The sequence below is a fragment of the Eurypyga helias genome, unplaced genomic scaffold (genome assembly GCF_000690775.1).
Source record: "Eurypyga helias isolate BGI_N326 unplaced genomic scaffold, ASM69077v1 scaffold14273, whole genome shotgun sequence".
Lineage (NCBI taxonomy): Eukaryota > Metazoa > Chordata > Aves > Eurypygiformes > Eurypygidae > Eurypyga > Eurypyga helias.
This window is the reverse complement of record NW_010242022.1, coordinates 5,468-27,423: the sequence shown is the minus strand read 5'-3', so window position 1 is coordinate 27,423 and position 21,956 is coordinate 5,468. Positions and strand designations below refer to the sequence as shown.

Below are 21,956 nucleotides of genomic sequence, written 5' to 3'. Positions count from 1 at the left end.
CGATGGGCAGGAATGATGGCGTAGGGCAGGTGAATGGTTACTACGTGGGACGTCTGGTGGTGTCCATTGCTAAGAGCCGGGACCTGTTTGTCTCCAAGAGCTGGAAGACAATGGGACAGAGAATGCCCTCTTAGGAGGGGGTCAGTAACACACCAGCAGGGAGTACAGCAGCTGGCAGAGGGTGAGGGTGCACTTTTACTGCTCGGACAGACTGACGCCGTCTCCCGCAGCACCTCCTAAAGCCCCCCGACAGCGTGCTGCACTGAAGGGGTGCCCTGCCTCGCTGTAACGGGGAAGGAGACACCTCCCAAACGAAGTGCACGGAAGTTCTCATGCTAAAAACTAGGGAAGGATTGTTTCTTCTACTTCCCTGTTGAGATAGCTCTGAGCAAGAAACTTGGTTTACCTAGTTTTGTAACAATAAACACTGTGGTTATCAAAATCTCTGCGGTTTGTTTGTTATGTGGGTTGGTTTTTTGTTCTGTTGTTCTTTTTTTTCCCCCCCCCCCTCCTGGCTTTCTCTGCTCTGGCTCTTCTAAAAAGCACCTGCCTCACAGATCTGGAATCTGCTCTGCAGCACGTAGGAAGAACGGCTGGCAGCAGCGCCTGGGCAAAGCCTGCCTCAAGCCTTTAAGAGGCTACAGTAACCCTGGAACTCAACAGAATATATATATATAATTATACATATAATGCAGCTTTGTGTCAACATCTCCGCGGCAGCTTTAATTATGTCACTTCAGCCAGAAGAGCTGGGTGGTGGTGTGCGAAGTGTGATACAGCAGGCACTTAATTACAGACGCTGCCGCTTTTTTGGTTTTGCTTTTAAGGCGAAAAATTCCCCAGAGCAAGAGTAGGCTTTATAACAATAACCACACTTGAGACATCTTTTTCTTTTTTTCTTAGAAAACAAACAGAATCACCATGAAATATTCTCGGTAATTACAGAGATTATCGTGAGTGAAAAGGCAAAACAGAAGCTCCTCATGCATCACTTCTAAAATCCTTTTCCCCCCTCCATGGGCAGAAGTGTACCATCTACCCTCCCAGGAAGGGAAAAGGGAGCAGAACATTTTTAAGAGGTCTCTTCAAAGTGTGTGTGTGTGTGTGCGCGCGTGTGTGTGAGAAAAAATCATCACTACAAATCTAAAATGAGGTTACTCTTTAAAAACTTCTAAACTAAAGTATCAAGGGACGCTAAACAAACTCCTGAAAAAGAGATGGTAACTCAATGGCTTCAGGTGATAAAAATGGCTAGAGGATGCTGAGAGCATGAAGAAAATCGGACTAAACCCCTCTCATCTCTAGTCACAGCTCTTCATCAAGTCACAACACATCACACTACTACCACTCCCCCTTCCTCATCACATTGAAAAAATAAAACCCACCTCTAATGTTTTTAATGCTACTCAAGTTTGTTGAAAAATAAAGTTTCATTTGGCTGCTGTTGCTACTTAGTGTCTAGCTTGGCCATTTCTTGCACATAGATACCAATACTTTCACTGTCGAAGAGCAGAAAGTAAATGTTCTTCAAGGAGGAAGAGCTGGTGCCGTCAAAATGGGTGGAAATAGCTCTTAGGGTCACCTGGGCTGCCGTCTGTTTTGGGAAGCAGTTTCTAGGCGGTAGGGGAAGAAAACAGAGCAAGTGAGTGTCAGTCATCCACGCAAGCATTCCGCACACGCGCCGCTGAAAGGAACGAGCCGTGGCTGTACCAACTACAGGCGGCTAAGACAGTGCCAGTGGCAGTTTTGCAGCGTGTAGAGCCCAAAAGCAAACCCCAAGGTTTCGACAGCAATATTCATCTGCTGCTGTATTGGTTTCCTTGCTGGCACAGTTACTGTTTTCATTTGCATCTACTCTTTAGAACTGCACAAAGTTTTTTTTAACGCTCTCCCTCAGAATTAAGCTTTTCCATGTCGTGCTGGGCAGGCTAAAAAGTTCAAGGGATGATTATTTTTTGTAGTTCAAAAACAAACAAACAAAACAACCCCAAACGTTAACTACTTAGCTGAATTCCTCACTCTCTCATTAAAAATACTTCGCTCGAGACTTTGGTGAAAATAACTGAAATTACAACCCCGAGCCAAACTAAGGCCAAGAGGCATTCACTGACCCACGTTGATGGCAACATCCTCTAACCCACAATCTGAAGAGCTAAAGGCTACCAGGCGTCGCAGTGAGTGGAGTCCTCACCTGCGTTGACGCCTCTCGGGGCACCTGGCCCACCTCATCGAGATTCAAGTTTCTCGGCAGCAGCGTTTGTTTTGGGTTTTTTTTTTCCCATTTTAATAATTTTTCTCACCCTCCTTTTTCAGGTCGCAAAACCGTCCGGCTGCAACACCGTTCCTTCGCGCTCATCCCCGTGCTACAAGCAGTGGCTGACAGCACGCTGCAAAGAGCGCTGCTGCTGACATCTGGAGGGCATTCCCTGCTGCAGTTTCTCCTCTTCCCGGCAATGCTCAGAATAGCACTGCTGATTTCCCATGGCGCTGAAGAGCATCCACGCAGTGCTTGCTACAAGAGCATTGTAGGGAGCCTTGAGAAGGCTCCGGGGAGACCTTACAGCACCTTCCAGTGCCTGAAGGGGCTACAGGGAAGCTGGGGGGGACTTTTTACAAGGGCCTGTAGTGACAGGACAAGGGGTAACGGGTTTAAATTAAAAGTGGGGAGGTTTAGATTGGATATCAGGAAGAAGTTCTTCCTGGAGAGGGTGGTGAGGCACTGGGACAGGTTGCCCAGAGAATCTGTGGATGCCCCATCCCTGGCAGTGTCCAAGGCCAGGCTGGATGCGGCTTGGAGCAACCTGGTCTAGGGCAAGGTGTCCCTGCCCGTGGCAGGGGGGGTGGGACTGGGTGAGCTTTAAGGTCCCTTCCCACCCAAACCATTCCGTGATTCTATGAAAATTTAGAGCCAATACAGCATAATTCATGATCTGCCCAACAAAACCAGCATTTCTTGCGCAGACATGTCAGTGGAATAAAATGACAGCAAAAAATATTAAGCCTTATTTGAAAGACTCTGCCTTTTTTTTCAGACAACTTTGAGGTCCTTTCATAAACAAAGTGCAAACCAGCAGCACCCGGTAAGACTTCCTCTATTTTCCATTAGCAGGAGTAAATGTAAGAGCAACAGGAGTGAAACGGAACAAAGCAGCAGAAGGATCTGCACTAAAACTACCACTCCAAGGCTGGATCACTCTTAGGTAACGCTCACAGGAGACATGAGGTCTATAGAGACTATTCCTATTGGCAGTAAAATGTCAGTTCAAAAGTGACAGTTCTATTATTAAAGAATGGTAAAACAATTTATCACAGTTTCCTTTGACTTAACACTATAAACAAAAAACATCTGTGTATAAAGGAAGAAAAAAAAATCTTTTAAAACTACAATGCTCTTCTACTTATACTTTTCGTCCTTATCCATAAAAACACTATTTTGTCTTGAAAAGTATCTTCGTAAAAATGGCATTTTAGCTCCTGTGCATTCGGTGATGCGTGGCGACTTCACTGGTCACAAGGCAGTTTTACTTTCACCCAATTCACCACCCGCTAACACAACTGGACTCCGCTATGTGCTCTGCTCTCTGGGCACTACTAATTAACTCTAGACGTAACTATCGATTTGGACATAAGCGTGCCAACTCCAGCAAGGAGAGAACAACAACTGCAGTTAGCAGGGCTCGTGTAAGGTGTGTGGCGATCAGAGATCAAGCAAGATTAACGAAACTTGGGTTAAAAGGGTGGGGAGGCACTGGGACAGGTTGCCCAGAGAAGCTGTGGATGCCCCATCCCTGGAAGTGTCCAAGGCCAGGCTGGATGAGGCTTGGAGCAACCTGGTCTAGTGGAAGGTGTCCCTGCCCATGGCAGGGGGGTTGGAACTGGATGAGCTTTAAGGTCCTTTCCAACCCAAACCATTCTATGTTTCTATGATAAAAAGAAAAAAATAAAAGCTAAATACTGTGGATTTCTTAGTGAAGCACATTTTATTTGCTAGTCATTGAGAAAGAAAGGTCTAGTTGCACAGCTGGTTTCACAGTTCCCTTTCTAAAGCAGAACTATTGAGAAGCACTGATTGCCTTTCAAAAGACACGACTGTGTGTGACTAGCCTGTTTAACGTGTTCTTGGGATGACTGAAGCGCACACCCCACGTTTAACTCGCTCGGGTTGCGCCCCTCGTCCCTGCCTTCAGCCTTAGGCTGGTAGGATCTTCTTAGTACGAATGTGGTTTTACTGAGATTCGCCCCAGCAAAACGAAGGGATATAAACGTGAGTGGCGCAGGCCCGTAGCAGGAGAATGAAAATTAGTGCCCAGCCACAGAAAATGCAGCAAGTGCACTAAGCTCTCCTGCGGGTTAGCCCGTTTCTCTACATAAAGGTTTTCTGGTCATGCCTTTAAGGTGGAGAAGCAGGGGGTCAGGCGCCACAGCCCTCTCTGGAGGCAGGGTCTGCCCACGGACCTGAGGGTACCTCTATGACAGCAGCAGCTCTCTGACCGCTATTCGTACCGTTGCCACCCGAAACAGAATGCAGAAAGTCTCATACCTGCCGCTGGGAAACGGGGGGAAAGCCACGGACTTCAACTTCTTGTCTTCTGCGGCTGTTAAGCAGTTCTTTATAGTCTCTTCAAGCTGCTCTTCGCACTTGTCTGAGCCCCACTGTGGGATGTGACAGTGGATGACAAACTTTGCTGCTAGGCCGCTAGACTGAGTAAGCGCAGCTAACACAAACGAAAATATGACATTTAGTTTTGAATAGAAACCACCCTGCAATGACCTCTCAATCCAAAGTACTCCCTTAATTATGTTACCTCTCCCAAGAAATACATTAGGGATTAAAATATGCCACAACGGCTCACTCGCAGTCACAATCGGTCTTGTCTTTACTTTTGTGATCAATGATTATTTACCTTGAAACCAAAGAACCTGGGGCTCATTTGGTTAACACAGTTCTTGAATACTATTTTATAGCTTTCTCATTCAGCACAGGCTCAGGATTTGTTTTATGCGATGTACCCAAACCTTGCACTGAACCCAGCATCATTAACCCCCCAACAGACAGGTTTGCAGTGCTGTCACAGCCTTATCTGAATGCCTTCTGCAAATATCACATCTCCAGAGTGTTAGGGAGGAAAGTGGGAACTTTTTACAAGGGCCTGTCGTGACAGGACAAGGGGTAACGGGTTTAAACTGAAAGCAGGGAGGTTTAGATTAAATATCAGGAAGAAATTCTTCCCAGAGAGGGTGGGGAGGCACTGGGACAGGTTGCCCAGAGAAGCTGTGGATGCCCCATCCCTGGAAGTGTCCAAGGCCAGGCTGGATGAGGCTTGGAGCAACCTGGTCTAGTGGAAGGTGTCCCTGCCCATGGCAGGGGGGTTGGAACTGGATGATCTTTAAGGTCCCTGCCAACCCAAACCATTCTATGATTAGTTTGCTTTTGTTGCAATTGTGACAGTTAGCACCTCTGAAAATCTGGGTCTTGGGAATTTCAGGTTAAACACCCTAAATCAGCTGTGCAATTAATGGCCAGGGATGAAAAACTTGGGATTTATTCACTTGTCCACCATCATAGAGGAATTCTGCCTAATGCTTCACTGTGCCACTTGAATTTCAACCTGAGGAGAAACGTCAGGCCTTTAACCACAGGGAGCAAATTGGCTGAAAACAACTCAGGTATCCTGCAAGCAGCACTTGAGCTCCAGCCTGACAGGCTTGGATTCAAGTGTTTGCAGCTGAGCCTCAGTGATTAACCACCATTCATTACCGCTTGCCTCCAAACCAGTAAAAGAGGCAGTTTCAAACACAGCAACCCATTGTTTGAGACCGTACATTTTCCTATCTATCAAACTAAGGTTATCTTCTTTCCTGGGACCACTGCCTTAATAGCATAGAAGGATGCAATTTTCTAGTTAGGTAGTGATGTTGGCAGAGAAGAGTGGTTTACTTTGATGTTACGGCATATATGTTTGATTCAAAGCAAAAGTGAAGCAAAACACCTTGTTCAAAAATTTCCCTGTCATTTGAGATTACAAACCTGGGCTATTCATTTAGGAAATTGCCAAAATGAGACTATTAAAAGTATTTAGCTTCTTGAGTATTGAGATACGAAGCCAAATAAGGCACTAGAAGATATATTGTAACTTCTCTTATCAGCCACCTTCAACCCCCATAACTTGGTTTAATTAGCCCACAAAGGAAAGCCCCAAACTATTCCCTGCTACAGATGGGTTAAAACATTTGAAGGGCGCTCTCCTGTGATTTGTATTTCTAGAACGTAGCTGTAGTACCTGGGAGAAGAGCATTTCCGAAAAGCGTGCCGGCTCTAAAGATCTTATCGCCTCTTTATCTGTGTTCAAAATAAGGTAATTGTTTGGATTATACTGTTCATCAAACATACATAAAGCAGCGTAATTTATAAGCTGCCACCGTTCTACCTCTTAAGTTAGGCTGAGAGCAGTTTCTGATTCTCACTATGGAATGTGGGACAAACAGGACAGGAACGATGGCAAGTATGTGACAGCAGAGATTTCCCTTATTTTTTGGACTCCCACAGACAGAAATTGCCCAAGATAAATTAATCAGCCTGCTGTCAGTTGTGGTGGCACTTTGAGAAGCCTAAAGACAGAAAGGACACCTTCCAATAGATCAGGTTGCTCCAAGCCTCATCCAGCCTGGCCTTGGACACTTCCAGGGATGGGGCATCCACAACATCTCCGGGTACCACCTGCCCCAGTGCATAATCAAGAACAGATCAGAACGTCCAGAGAAAGGAACGGAGGAAAGGAGCTGTTTCCACATGAGAACGTAGTGTCCTTACCTTCAGCAACTTCCAAAGGTCCTTGAGATTTGCGAAGCTCTTTCACTGTTTCTAAGAACTCCTTCCCTCCAGCCTTTTCCAATGCCTTGCCTGCAGGGACACAGAGCAAAAGGCGTTGGGTTCAAAGTATCAGCGTGAAAAAACAGTGCTACGTTAGTTAAAAGAACTCTACACACATTATCCCGTTTTCCCCTGTCAGCAGCAGCCGATGTTTACGTTTACCACTCTGTCTCGCCACAGATAAAGTTGACTTTCTATTGGTGTTGATGGAAATTACTATCATTATCTCTAAGAATGCTAACTTGCTCTGACTTCCGGCTACAATGGCGAAGAGTGGGATTTTCAGGACTCAGGTTTTCAGCCTCCAGCATCAACTCACCATACAAACCCTACCACTGACTGAAGTAGGCACGGCTGGGATGGCACGGAATGTCTCCATGACCGACTGTGTGAAACAGCCATCCAAAAGCCGGCTGCGCCACTCTGTGCCTCTCCGTGCGACTGACTGCCTGTCTTTTTTACCTCCCTCTTGCTTCAATTTCCATACTCGTCCACCAGCAGTACTCATATTTCCATGTTCCACATGAGCAGTTTAAGGCTTCACGCATTATTTCTCAAGTACGTAAAACCCTACGCCGAAAAGCGTAATTAGCAGTGTTATTAACATACCATTTTTGTCACGGAATTTTCAGAAGCAAACATAAAAAGAAGCCAATAAAAGACCGCAATAATGATTATTTACAGCTCTGCTGCTCATGTATTTCAACAAATTATCTCTGTTTGGATTGTCGCAAGCTATCATTAAAGAAAGATAAAATAGCAATTAGCCTGTTATACCTAGTGATTCCAGCCTGATTTTCAGTGGTGTTGTAAGTGATATTTTATGGTCTGGGGAAGACTCAGATGAAACAGGATGGGATCTCAGCAGGCAGCTAGAAGACCAGCTACTGTTCCAACTCTACATCTGTTTTTTTCTGCGTGTAGCAGAGCCTCACCTATTTCCTCCTTGAGGTCTATTTCAGCAGTTGTAGGGTGAACGATGCCTTCTACTTTCATGGAGCCAATATGGCTGATGTCACTCTGTGTCAGAGACAGCTGCAAAAGTAACAACAAGGGAGTAGAAAAAACACCAGAAGAGTAATCTGAGTGCGAAACCATTTTCATACCACAAAACTAAAATGAAAAAAGTCTGGATTCAGTCCTTCAGAGATCAGCAGTTTCATTGTGTTCTACATGCATGACTCTGATTTTTAGCCTTTAATTAACTCGGACACCACTCAGATCATTTTGTGATATGCCCACAGCTCGGGTGCTTGCTCCAGAGCGAGTTACTGCTGGAAAATTCATGTTCTAGCACCACATTGTGAAGAGAAAAGGCTGACTTTGGAACTGCTTTTGTGTAAAGAGAAAAAGACTAAAATTAAAAGGCTTTTCTCCTGTAGAAACATTTGCCCCCCTCCCTTAAACTATTGCTGGGGCTGAGAGGGACCGAACACTATCCTGATCTATAAAGGCTTCACCACCCAAGTAACTAATTACCCTTTCAGTTCCTGGCATAAATAAAATAAGGAACGCTTTATCCACCCACACATCTGGATACAGGCACTGGCCAAAACTTGATGTCTTCAGGTGCTCAAAAAAAGGCTGCTCCCCACATTTCACAGCCTCATCACTCCAAGCAACAGAGGACTGAAACTCTAAAAATCATTAAAAAGGACTCTGGAGTTGCTGAATGTGTGCTCAACATGACCATTTCTTCCAAGATACGCTGCAGTACTGGAGTCCTAACCAGCACAATAAGCACTGCCCATTTTAGAGAACAAGGTGAGAAGCTGCACAGATTCTCGGGGGGACTTAGGACAGGACTGAACTCTAGTAAAGGGGATTGAAGTTTCCTCTACCCACCAGATTACAGCTTTCAGCAATCTCTTGGATCTTTTAGGTGTCTGGCACATTCCAGATCACTGTTTTAGCAAGAGACAGGATCAGACAGATCGAATTCTTACGCGATGCTTCATACATCAGAGTACACCATCAGTACAGGGGGCTTACAGTGGCAGTTTCAGGAAGAACACTTTATTCAAATGAGCTTACTATTTGAAATAATAATAATTTAAAAAGAAAAGCTTGGCCGTATCTCCACCATTAAATCTGTAACAAAAACTCCAGTTGCATTCAAAGGGTCCAAAAATTAAGGCGGGCAAAAAACTCTCCCTCTTGGTGAGTACAGGGAAAAAAAACCCACCCAAATTATGGGACCAACACCAAGGGCAGGCAGGTATTTTGGTGGGATGGTTCTGCAATTCTGGCCAGGCAAGGTGCCACAGCCTGCGCTGCGATGGAGAAGCAAGCACGCCCTGCAGCTCTGGTGAGGGCCTCACTGAACGGTGAGAGAGCGGCACCACACGGCCCGCTTTCAGACGGGGCGCTCCGGCTTCTGGCACAATCCCCCATGTGGAAGTTGCTAGGTGATCCCGGGACCTGGCCCCAAAATAGTCTTTTATAAATAATGGATAGCCTAGAAGGTTAAACCTGGTTTGGCAGTACGCCAGGCACAACGCAGCCAAGTCTAAACTGAACAAAGCTTAGCTTTAGGCCAAGAAACTAATCAGTCTGGCTCTCTGTGTAGAGAAGAGAGGCTGGCCAGCGTTTTTCTTGGAAATCTTTTATCTGCAGATATTTTTATGCAGACCCTCTACCCCATCCAGGACTTAAGTGAGTTTTGGCCTTAAATTTAGAGTCACTGAGGGAGAATATGTAGAGAAGATTTTGTGCTAGTGTTAGACCAAAAGCCTCCTTCCGTTTATGCTAGGCTCCATCGCTGTGACCCCAATCTGTTACAACTCTGTATTACCTTTTGTCCTGGCACAAGGCTCTTGGAGGACAAGATAGTGAAACCATCCCCAGGTCCATCTTCAGATGTTGAATTTGAAGCTCCTTCTTTTTCATTGTCCTTTTGTTTGTTCTATTTGAGGGTAGAAAAAAGCAGTAATTCTCAAAGGGGAAAAAACCCCCATTTACCATTACTCAGTAAAGGACAGATCTCATCAGTTACTACAAATCTCATCTTCTCAGATCAATATATTACTCATAACCTTTTAATCCCCAAAGATCACGTAAGAACAGAGGTCTTTAGTGTTTATATAATGCTAAAACATCAGAGGTTCATCTGAGGCATCACATACGTTCGTAGTCACATTAAGAGCCAGGGCACCCACATCCATCTGTAGTTCTACTAACAATTAAGGTTGTGTTTACGGGTGGGTGTGCACTAGTTTATTTTTGCAGCTGACAGAGCAGAGCTCACACTAAATCTAACTTAGTAGCTTAGTAACCCAGTCAAACGCTCCAATCTGAAGGAAAAAAACCCAAACCTTTATAATCTGAAAAACATCCTAAATCTCAGCTAATAAATCATACCTCCGAATGAATATGGACAGAAGCGAGCCATCACACCTCCATCCAAGCATTCAGAATGACAAAATGAGATAACTAATAGCTGGAGTTTGAAAGCAAAGTCCCCCTTGTGGGACACGCTCCTTCAAACGGCCTGGCTTCAGGAGCAGGAACCCTGTTCCTGCCAGGGCTGCAGGAACACGCCTTCACATCGCTCAAGATTTGGTTTAAGTTATGTCAAGAAGCTAAGTCTACCTACCAAGACCCAAACTCTGCAGGTGCACAAGTCAAAGGAAGGTGGTAGCAGAGATGAAAGATGCACATAATGCATGTTTAAAAAGCTTAGATTAAAAAGCTTAATATCGTTTAATCCTACCCAGTCAAAAGCTCAGCAGTGTTTAAGTTAAGATGCACGCTCTGGAAGGACGAACCGAGAGCACTGATGTGGGTTACTGCTGTACCGAATTAAACCGCTCTGCACGATGACTGAGGATGGGCAACCGTAAGGGAAGGTGCAGCGGTCAAGTTCCAATTCATTTACTCTTCTTGTAGCTGTTTTAAAGACCGCTAACAACAGCACGCCCAAGAACACATGAAACAAAGAGCTTGTCAAAACAACATTTACCTTTACCATGTCAGGACAAGTTCTCTGGACAGTGAAAAACCTTTAACAGCAACCCAGTACCTGTACAAGGCTGAAGGCGTGACATCTCACAAGTAGAAGAGTTTTAAAATACAGCTTCCTTTATTTTAAAAGCTGGAGTTATCAAGAAAGTATTGCAAAGGGTGACATGGAAATCTGAAAAGTTTCCCCCAAAGCTTTAAGGGTTTTTATTATGAAAATTCATTGAAAAAATACAGTGTTTGCCTTTATTTCTAAAGTTTAGAGGGAAAAAAACCCAATCCTGGTGTGTCTATTATCAACTCCTACAAACAAATAATGCAAAAGCACTAATTTATTCCTGCTAATAATCGAAGTTGGTTTTGATACTCCGTATCTGCCTCACACTTACCTTTTTGGGTGTCCGGGCCTTTGTAGACTTTGCCTTCTTCCCACTCTTTTTGTTCACCATGGATTTCCTTCCCTTCTTCTCAGGAGCTGGGGAAAGGATGGTCTCAGATTTGCCTTTGGCACCCCGTTTCTTGGCTAGAAGCTCTGGCTGAATTCTGGGCAGGACACCTCCGCTTGCAATAGTCACACCTTTTAGCAACTGCAAGGAGAAGCAGCGTGAAGGAGCACATGACACATCCCCTCAGCCTGCACGCCAGCTATTTTTGCTGACTCTATTACACATACGCACGCAGAGTCCACACTTCCCAAAGCACTGCACCTCACCCCTTTATCATGAAATAAAAAACAAAGAACAAACCCAAGAACTATGAGGGAGAAAAATCCACAATAACGAGAAATCTGGCAGGTCAGAGCAAGGTCAGCCAACGCGTCCTGCACAAGTCCGTCAGCGTGCAGGTCAGACACTCCTCTCTCTTCCTGCACTGCTCTATCTGCATACCTGTCCTTGGTGAGTCACAAGCTGAGGGTAGGAGGGGATGGTAAGTGCCTGCGGGCTACTTAAAAAAAAAAAAAAAAAAAAAGACGTCCCCCCCAGCCCCCCCAAAGAATTTTCCCTTCGGCAGGGAAAGAGTTTCGGTGAAAGCAAGCACGAGCCCCCAAGACCCTGCTTTGCAGAGAACAATAGGAATGGGCTGTGATAGTAGGTGGAGGGCAAAATCCAGCTAATTCCTAACGGACAGCACTAGATCTAGTCCCCAGTTCACAAGCCAGTGACCAGCACCATGGAGCAGGGAATGGCTGGTACTGCTAGCATGCTTTTCCCTCTCTCCTGGCCTCTCTTTTGACTTTTCAGTCCCCTTGACTGGAAACAGAGCTAGATGACTTCATGGGCACCTCATTTTCATGATTTAAAGCAGTCAAATTAAATGCAGGAATCTTTCAACGTGTGAATGAGGTCACCCATCTTCACGTGGGGCCAACCAAGAAGAGATCCTCTGATGCCAACCGAACCTTTCCGCCACCCCCGAATGCTGCAATTCCCAGCCCATGACACTAACTCTCTTCTCACTCCATAAGTTTGGCAGAAGTGATCCCACAAGTGACCCTCGGAGCCAGAGCACTGCAAACCACAGTCTGGGTGCTAATGGGACCTGGGCGTATGGAAGGGGAGGCGGTAATAGCAGGGAGTGAGCCAGATCCCTTTCCAAGATGGGCCTCAGAGTAACAGAAAACACACATTTCTACAGCAGTAGGGAAAAGGCCCTCCACGTGGCACATCTTGAGGTACCGGATGTCTCGAAGGACAAAATTAAGCATCAAGTTCACCCACTTCACATTGGGCCAACCAAGAAGTTGGTCAACAGGACTCACAGGCCAGGAAAGAATCAAAATCTACACCCACAGGATTTAAGATTAGATATCTCAGAACTTGGTTTGCTTTCATTCAAGCGGGCACAATCACGCCGCCTTCTGCTCTAACAACCGTGTCCTCAGCCATGCGTCAGATTAAACCGTTTCTAACCTTCCGTGGTAGCCGCTTCATTCACGCCAGCGCGTGTAACACTCGCGGCGAAACGGAAACAGGTACCTGATTCAGCTCCTCATCATTTGCAACTGCCAGGAGGATGTGTCTGGGGGCAATCCTTCCTTTCTTGTTGTCTCGTGCTGCATTTCCCGCTAATTCTAGAATTTCAGCTGTAAACACAGAGATAAAAATGAGTAACGCAAATGCCGCTTACCTACACCCCATGCACACATTTTACGTTCCTTCTTAACATCCGTTTACCTTTTCAGGGGTGTTTCCCAATTGAAATGGTCGTTGCTACAGAAAGGCAGAAACCAAACCGCGCTCAATGTGTTTGTAAATTTACGTCAAATAATTTCTCCTTCCTAATTACCTAAAGGATAGCTAGCAGAAAACATGCTAAGCTTGGTTCACGGAAACTTCCTTTGCAAGTCCCAAGTCAGAATTCCCTTAGCAAAAGGGCCCAGAAACACCCTATGAAAAGGTACCTCAGCAGTCCAACATTTAGCAGCAACCCTGTAAGAGTAAAGCATGCAGCGAAACCCCAAACCTCGTCCAGGGACTTCTGACAAAACAGCAAGGATTCTCAGGACCAGGTAAGACAAAGACTGAGGTGCATTTAAAGAAATACTTTGAAAGCCAACAAACTAGCCAGGCGATGCTGCAATCCTGCGTTAGAGGGCGTTGAAAATCTGTCAGAAGCTTCATTTCAGAACAAGCTATGAGAGGTTTGACGTAGAGGCAAGCAGAGACAACAGAAGAGCTTCAACGCATAAAACTGTTGGTGGAAAGTTCCTTCTACAACTCTGGGGAGAGGGGGTCACTTCAGAAGTAGTTTCTCTAAATTTGCAATAATGTTCATACTGTGATTAAAGTCACTGAGCTTTTTCCTATTGTTATAAAGGAAACACAGACACATCTTTCTGAGTTTAACTGCAGCAATCAGTATAATTCACTAACATACAGAGTTTGGGCCCTATTCAGCAGTTATTTCTCCTGCAAGAGCTCTACCAAAACGCTGAGAAGGAGGAAAAGGGAATGTTTTCCTTCAAATAACCATAAAAATCATATTCACACCTTGTTTAACTTTAAAAGTATCCAGTGCCCCTGACTTCTGGCTTTTGTTTTTGTATTTACATCTGTCAGTATGAGGGGGTAAGAAAATTACAGGCCATCAGTGTCCTATTAATGATACTTTACTCCTTTTTTTTTTTAAATCAACTAAACAAAGAACTGTGACTATTCTAAGAACTTCCCTGAAACATCTAGTGGAAATCTACGTAATGCTCTCTGGCTAAAATCCAAAGGATTTCAACAAGAGGTTTAGCCCTCAGTTCATGGGAAAAAGACAAGCTTTCCATTTTGCTCAGCAAGACTAACACAAGCGCACACTTGCCCTCCCGTTCTCGCTACCATACAGCACACAGACGTAAGGGAACGTTGGAGATGTAAAAGCCATTGCTCGGAACCATGTGCATATTCACAGTGAGTTGTTTAGGAAACGGCCAGCGCCTGCCGAAAACTGTCACTATTATTCATGCAAAACTCTCAAGAAACATTATCAAAGTCGCAAAGACAAGCACTTAAATTTTAGGAAATATTAGAACCAGGGCTGCAATAACTAGGCCACTGCCAGGAGGAAAAAAGCAAAGCAGTGTGCGACCGGAGAATCAGGGATAGCGTCACACCACGAACACACACTGGGCCTACAGCCTCGGCACTGGCATTTCCTAACTTTGGAGTGCTTGACTTGGACTTTAACGGAGACTGAAAAGAGATCCTGCATAATCCAGTCCCCGGTGAGGCGGAAGCTTCAGACGCGACTCGCAGACCTCTGCCAGTGGAGCCAACGCAGCAGCAGGCAGCAGGAACAGATTGCCATCCATGGTGCAGACCAGCGTAAAGCAAGAAAAGGGACTTCTCCAGTGGGTTGTGCAAGATTGGTGCCGGCAGCAGAGGAAGATTGCATCAGGGGGGAAAATAAAGCAACACATACTTACCTGTGTGGTAACTGAAGTTCTTTGAGATGTGCCAACAACGGGCACATCCTGCTACCTGTGTGCTCACCCCACTCCCCCAGGTTCTGGGTCCTTAGGCCAGCAGCATCCTGATGGTGCACTCAAATGTCCTCTGCCTAATGTTAAGAGCAAAAAACGCAGAACACTCAAATGCCAGCCCGCAACCACTGGACACCAGGAAGGAGGAGATCCAAGGCAGGGACGATGGCTGGCAGACTGTGGAATACGCATATAACGTATCAAAGGATGCCAATTATTTGGACGGGTAGATAATTGCCTTACCACCTCCTAACGACTGTTCATACGCGTATTTTTCTAATGCTGGAGGCAGAGACTCGCAGTCTTTAGAATATAAAACAGCACTTGCAACATCAAATCTGAAGGCTTCGGTTATCTGATAACAACAGATCCCTAAAGAAACCGCTTTGCATTTCAAGTAGAAAGGTCCTGACAGCTGAGGTTACCTGAAGTCTAAGCAGGCTAGTCAGAGCATATAGGTCCTGCAATAAAGCCCTGTACTATAACAACTGCTCTTGAAATCGGGCATCTTGATATTCTTGGACACAAGTCGGTTTTACTTTATGTGCTCCCAGCAGCAGGCATTAAGAATTAAAGTGAAATCTGAAATAATCTCGCTTCCCTTAAGACTCAAAATCCACAAAGATGCCTCCACGCTGGAAGCGTAACTCCAAACTCGGACATCTTCAGTGCAAACGGTCACGAGCTCATTAACGCGCTCCATGGTTTACCCTGGCCTCAGACAGACGCTGAATGCTGCTCAGCAGAGCAGCGCCCACAACCACCCACCGGCTCTACACGCCACCTAGGATTTTTAAAGAACCCTTTTCTCATGTTTGATAGGCATTCAGGACCACGGAAGAACATAATTGCCTTCCAACTGACACAGGCAGCGGCCAAGCTGTGACCGGAATGGGATTACACCTTCTCATCCTGTGACATACCGGAAAAAACCAAAGAGTTTTCTTTAGCTGATGGATCCACAGATTTGGAGTGTCTGGGAATCAAAAGCATCCTAGCCAGGCTCAGCTGAGCTCAGCCTCCTTTTGTGAAGTGTGCAGCTGGACTGATAAGAGAGATATATGAGAACTACTGATAGCAGACTTGGAAAGATTTCCGACAGGTTATCTTGCTTTCCATTTCCCCTTTAGGATAAGCTGTGACAGCTCCTGTTACGCTATCACGTACACATCTACCAACAGTACCTTTGCTCTGAAAGATATATCAGATGATGGGAGTCCTTGGTCCTCTATGTGCAGGCGGGAAAGCACATGCTCGATTTGTCACTGTGTGGCAGAAGACTTGGAAAGATTTCCGACAGGTTATCTTGCTTTCCATTTCCCCTTTAGGATAAGCTGTGACAGCTCCTGTTACGCTATCACGTACACATCTACCAATAGTACCTTTGCTCTGAAAAGATATATCAGATGATGGAGTCCTTGGTCCTCCATGTGCAAGCGGGAAAGCACCTGCTCAATTTGTCCCTTGGTGGCAGATGAGTACAACAGAAGATCATGCCAGCTGATGGATGTCCTTTGAAGGAGGAAGTATGCGCGCTGGTGTTGTGTTATGCCCTAATTTAGAGAAGAAGGCTTTCCATCATGTCATCTTCCACAAGCTTCTCTGACCAACACACCTTTCACATGTCTTCTGCTTCCTAAGCAAGAGGCATCTGTACTCTCTGTCTACGTTTTGGGGAGGTGCATTATGGGACACATGCGGTTGATGTTTGATTTGGATGATGGTGACCGGAGTCAGCCCCGTGCACACTCGGAGCAGAGCCTGGCGCGCGTCTGTCACAAAGTCCGTAAATCCAATGGCACCGAGGCAAATTTTTCATGGAGTTTTAACTGTGAAGCCAGCGGAGCCCAACACTGTTCCAGCAAACACAACCTTCTGGGTAGGAATTAAGCTGCAGTTCTGCAACACGGTTTTTCAAGCCTGAGATATAAAACAGCATTGTGCAAAACAGCCTTAGAACACTGATGAGATCTACTTCACACTGGCTAGTCAGTCGAGGTAAAAGTACCTCTTCTTGAGATACGCTGCGGTGATTGCTGGCATTTTAACAATGGGGTCGATAAGCCAAAGTGCTGCTTTGGTACTGATAATGGCTCTGGGGTGCAGCCAAAAATCAATCATAGAATCCCAGACTGGTTTGGGTTGGAAGGGACCTTAAAGATCATCCAGTTCCAACCCCCCTGCAATGGGCAGGGACACCTTCCACTAGACCGGGTTGCTCAAAATCCTGCATACAAAGGGAAAAAATGAGGATGTAGTAGCTTGTAACACAGGACACATACCAAAGCCAAAAAGCAGCCTGGACCACGTGGCAACTGGGAATACGTATGCTCAAGAAGTGTATGCACCAGCCGGATGATGCTAGTCAAGAGGATCGGTGCTTCAGGGCAGCACAAAGAGGCCATCAACAGACCACGTGCATGGCTGACGGCTCACCGGAGAATCGCTGCTCTGTGCCAGACCCTGGATGAATGCAATCATGCAGCTCTGGTCCTGTTTGACCCTTCCAGCCTCATCCACCTTACCCCTATTCCAGCCACGACTTGCTTTCCCAGCTCCGTGGCCCATTCTCCTCTCCTCAGCAACCCACACCCAAGATTTCTACCTCAGTTGCCCTTCCTGGACAGTTTCCGTTTCTCCCGTCTACTCTTCTCCATTTTAGTAATGGTCAGGCTCAACCTTCCTTCTAGTTCTTCATTATCAGCATGCCCTCCATCCAATCCTTGGCCTATGCCCTACTTTTCCAACTTTCTCTCCAGCTTCCTGGCAGGAATTTTGGACACCCCTTGCCATTTATATGCTCGCTGGTCATCAGGGCAGCTCTCCCCACTAGCCAGATCCATCCCTGGCTCAGTGTCCAACATCAGCAGTCTTCTCCCACTGTGTACCCAAAATGATACGACCTCTTCCCAATCTCTTCCTCTGATTGATATGGAACCTGTTCCTAGTTTCCCAGCCTGCTTATCCAGTTAATTCCAGCCTCCCCTTCCTACCGCACAGACAGTAAGTAGGACTAGCCACTCCTTCAACTCCTATTCATGTACTCCCTGCCTTCAGTCCCAGACCTCTTGCCACCTGCCTCTGTCTGGCTTTTGCCGTCACGTCAGAGGGGTGTGCTGCCCGGTACCGCCGGGTCCACAGAAAGCCCGTCCCCTGCTCTCAGTGCTGTGACCAGGAGCAGCTGGGACAGCAGTGAGAGGGAAAATCCTTCCGAGCACCTGTAGCCACGGGCTGAAGCACACTCAGCCACTGCATGGAGCGGCCCACGCGCAATCCAGTCACACATCGGAGCTGAGAGGTTGAGGCACACTCTGTCGCTCTCTGGGACGACGCCTGGGCAGCGCTGGGAGCTGAGAGAGGCTGGAGCGTGCTCAGTGAGGACCACTGCTCAGTGATTTTAGCTGTTAAAATCAAAGCAGCCTCTGCCGAGCGTGAGCAACCCGTGTCTTTCCAAAGTTACGGCTTGGCCGAAGAGAGCAGATCTCTCCGCGATGGCAGAGACCGCCCTTCCCTCTTCATAAAGCATTGTCTCTGCTCAAATGCGGAGAAGCACCCAGGTGTTTAGAGAAGTTCTCAGGAATGTTCTAAGATAACAAAAAAACCATGGTTCCACCCGCTTCTGTGGAACAGTTAAAGAACCAGACTCCCTTACTCCCACCCTCCCAGATCCAGCCTGAAGCAGTTCCCCCGTATGCAGGCTTCCAGCCTGAGTAGCCCCCATTTCATAGCTGCAAGTACTGGAAATAAAACTGGAATTTGTAATAGGAAGCATGAGATAAGGTTAAGAAATGTTACCAGTTTGATATATAATACCCCTTTTAACAACAGCCTTGGAAAAACACAATTTTGTTTCTAAAGGCTTCCCAGAATCGAAGGCTACATTCACACATACGCACTAGGAACAACTAGTTGAGCAAGGTTAGATGTTGCAACACTGGCTTTTAATTGAACCATCTACCTTGGCCATCTTTTCAAACAAAACTCTGGAGAGAGCACAGAAACTTTGGTTTGGAAAGACCACAAGCAATAGGTGTTTGCTCGGAAACGTTATTCCACTCTATTAAAATACATACAGGGATGGAGCAAGATGGGGTTCTCTCTCAGCTGAACCAAGCACCTTAAAATAGCATTCCCTTAGCACTTATGTGGGCCCCCAGCCTACACATGTAGCAATTTTCTTGCCTGGTTGACTACACATTCTTTTTTCCTAAAACAAAGCGTAGGCCCACCCGTAATCTGCCCTTACCATATTAATGATTTCAGTTAAACTGCACTGGCTAGCCAAAAGCAGAGCCAGGATATACACTGCTCTAGTTCAGGTGATAAGCAAAGAGTGCTGCGCTGGGTGTTAATAATAACTCAGTGCTGCATACGCCAGATGTGCTGTTGACAATTTATTACTACACCTTGTAATAATTGGCACAGCTCAGAACAAGCATCTCCAAATGTTTATCCTAGAAACCCCATTGGATGCTATGGATCCCTGTGGGGTGGGAAAAAGAAATAAGCATTTCTCCCCAGACTGAAGGGCAGCAGAGTCTCTATGCAGCACGTTATTCAGTTGTAAAAGTTAGTGCAACTTCCAAAACCCACGTAATATGGTTTTCATCTTGCAATACCCACACACCCAGAGGTCTGAGTAGAGCAAAACCACCTTGTTATAGAGAAATGTGTATATACGACACCCCCAAAGAGGCCTGAATCTCCACTAGCAAACATACGGGGGCCTACCAACAAAACTGAGGTTGAACATCACCACGGTAGAGAAGGGGAGCTACGAGAGCTATGAATCCTCCGCCTCCTCCTCCCCCCGAGTCCCTGCAGCCTCTGAAGCATCCCTGCTGAGTAGCACCCCACGCTGCAGACAGCCAAACGAGCTCTGCGAGTCACGGACAGCCCCGGCACAGCATGACTGCCCGAGCTCCACCAAGCGAGAGGTCTCTGCAGTGACGAGGCTTCATTTCTAATGTGTGAAACCAGACTGTGCACATCCGAGTACACAGGTTCTTAATGAAGGGAAAGATGCTCTCCAAAATCACGTGGAGAACTGATCTTTCCTATGACTGAATGATCCTAATAAACATGTTTGTTCTTACAAAGTAAAAAAATAAAATCAAACGAGTAGGAGAGATGCTCAGCATTTTGACTTTGATTCTACTTGTCAGCAGTGTTTTGTTTTATTTTAAAACCAGCTTCTTTTCTGGATTTATCTCCTGAAGGAGCTGGGGGTGAACAGAAATGCAAGCTTAAAGGTTTTGTTTACGTTTCTTCCACCCAGGATATACCTTTTCACCCCAACTCCAGCCTCATGGGAAAAAGAAAATAAAAATAATCGATCCATGTCCTGTAATTAATCAGCACAAATGTGGAAGTTTCTGAAACATGCTATTAAGCATCATCAGAAATTTAGTTTTAATAGTGGAATTACCACTATTTCACATTTTCTCCACACCTTTGAAAGAAAAGAGTGCTTTTATTATCTCTTAGTGAGAAGGTGTAAAAAACAGGCAGCAACGTTTGCCTACAGACTGGCATGCAGGGACAAGCAGGCTCCACACAAGCTGCTTCCATGCCACTTTGGCAATGAACTATGCTCCTGAAACACAACCCACTCAACTAATTCCATCCAGGCTCGTGACTCCTCACAGATTCTCTAATGCACCTCAGTCTTGATCTGTAACACCCAAGTAACCTGAGCCAGAATCCTCTCTGCAGCGGGCGTTGTGATAATTTGCTAAAGGTGCTGTTTTCCACAATTAAGTAAAAAACGGAGCAGATAGGATCATAGGACAGTCTGAAATATTACAGTGCATCGCATTGTCACGTGCCATCTGCCCCTTCCTCTGAGGTGAGTTCCAGAAAGGAAGGGAAAAGAAATCTCTGGGTACGTGGGAAGATTTCAACCCTGGCACAGTTTCTTTATACACTTAGGCAAGCCAGAAGGATTTTAAAAATACAAATGAACAACCTCTATATTTCGTAACACTTTCACACTGTTCTTCAAGGAGAAATGCAGCTAGCAAAACAGTTTGTTCACTTAAAAAGCACAAGAGATGTACAAGGTGGGTTTGCCTTTTTTTTTTTTTAATCCCTGTTATTCATGTCCAGGTGTATCAAAACCGTAATTCATTGCAGCTTTCTCTTGGACAAAAAACCTCCTAGATGCACCTCCTCACACTGCAAAGCCATAAAAAAATAATCCTTCCAGCTAGTGACCAAGCATGGTGATTCTGAAGGAGAAAGTTGCCACCCTCAGCTTCGTCAAGAAACAAATTAATCCCCTGAGCATCTTAAGCAAATTTTAACAAACCCTGCACTTGCAGAGCCTGATGTTTCAGAAGTGCTGAACAAGTCCCTATCCCCTCCCATGGATATCCCAGGTTTCTGCGTGCGATCAGCACTTCCAGGACAGGGTTCTTGGTTTACCTGCTAGGTACTCTATGACGGCTGCCATGTAAACTGGTGCTCCAACACCTATCCGGTACTTGTACGTCCCTTTCTTTAAGTAGCGCATCATTCTCCCCACAGGGAAAATAACGCCCGCCCTGCTGGAGCGGGAGAGTTTGGACATTTTCTTCTTCCCACTCCGGCCCGACATCTTGAGGCTTTGTGCTTTTCAATTTGCTGGTGATCCAGATCCCTTTGCTCCTATCCACAAGCTGCAAGAGAAAAGAAATGGGATCAGTGTTTAGGAGGAGAGAAACATCTTTTCTACATCATCTTGTTCTTCCAGAAGAAAAAAATCCAAACCCATTCTCAATACCTGTTAAAACTGAGGCATTATTTATTGAAAGTTGGATAACTGGAACGTTTGCTATAGCTTTTCTTTTGACTTCGGCACTGTCAGTGTAGCAGTATCACGGGAAAAGTGGTTTGGAGAACATTAAAAAAAAAAAAATTAAAAAAAAAAAATCACCCTATGAATCCCAGAATGGTTTGGGTTGCAAGGGACCTTAAAGACCATCTAGTTCCAACTCCCCTGCCATGGGCAGGGACACCTTCCACTAGACCAGGTTGCTCCAAGCCTCATCCAGCCTGGCCTTGGACACTTCCAGGGCTGGGGCATCCACAGCTTCTCTGGGCAACCTGTCCCAGTGCCTCACCACCCTCTCTGGGAAGAACTTCTTCCTGATATCTCATCTAAACCTCCCCACT

General features: G+C 45.8%; 2 protein-coding genes across 3 annotated transcripts in view; one reads left to right on the top strand and one right to left on the bottom strand.

Annotated features, from left to right (window-relative positions):
• The window catches only part of AIFM2 (apoptosis-inducing factor, mitochondrion-associated, 2), a gene marked incomplete at its 5' end in the record, with an annotated part of 4,090 nt that extends 3,956 nt beyond the window's left edge, over positions 1-134 (top strand). Inside the window, one exon of the mRNA XM_010148950.1 lies at positions 1-134. This exon is cut by the window's left edge and continues 5 nt beyond it. Coding sequence (XP_010147252.1) covers positions 1-134 — 134 coding nt within the window.
• Positions 135-885: 751 nt separating this feature from the next.
• Positions 886-21,463, bottom strand: LOC104507610 (core histone macro-H2A.2). 2 transcript variants are annotated; one of them, XM_010148948.1, is made up of 8 exons: positions 21,228-21,463; positions 12,808-12,914; positions 11,221-11,418; positions 9,666-9,776; positions 7,807-7,906; positions 6,812-6,901; positions 4,541-4,715; positions 886-1,613 (listed from the first exon to the last, which is right to left on the bottom strand). In XM_010148948.1, the coding sequence occupies exons 1-8, from the start codon at positions 21,397-21,399 to the stop codon at positions 1,448-1,450; spliced, it is 1,119 nt and encodes a 372-aa protein (XP_010147250.1). In that variant the 5' UTR covers positions 21,400-21,463; the 3' UTR covers positions 886-1,447. The 2 variants fall into 2 exon arrangements, with proteins under 2 accessions (XP_010147250.1, XP_010147251.1); XM_010148949.1 differs by having other exon boundaries at positions 9,666-9,764; positions 11,215-11,418; positions 21,228-21,448.
• Between the last annotated feature and the right edge of the window lie 493 nt (positions 21,464-21,956).

What these genes read in the sequence shown, in the direction of transcription:
- LOC104507610 (XM_010148948.1), bottom strand. Translation starts at nt 21,399, where the DNA reads ATGTCGGGCCGGAGTGGGAAGAAGAAAATGTCCAAACTCTCCCGCTCC. An exon ending in ATGATGAGGAGCTGAATCAG is followed by an intron (nt 11,419 to 12,807) that starts GTACCTGTTTCC and finishes TTCTCCTTGCAG; the next exon opens with TTGCTAAAAGGTGTGACTAT. An exon ending in AGGCCCGGACACCCAAAAAG is followed by an intron (nt 9,777 to 11,220) that starts GTAAGTGTGAGG and finishes ACCCTCAAATAG; the next exon opens with AACAAACAAAAGGACAATGA.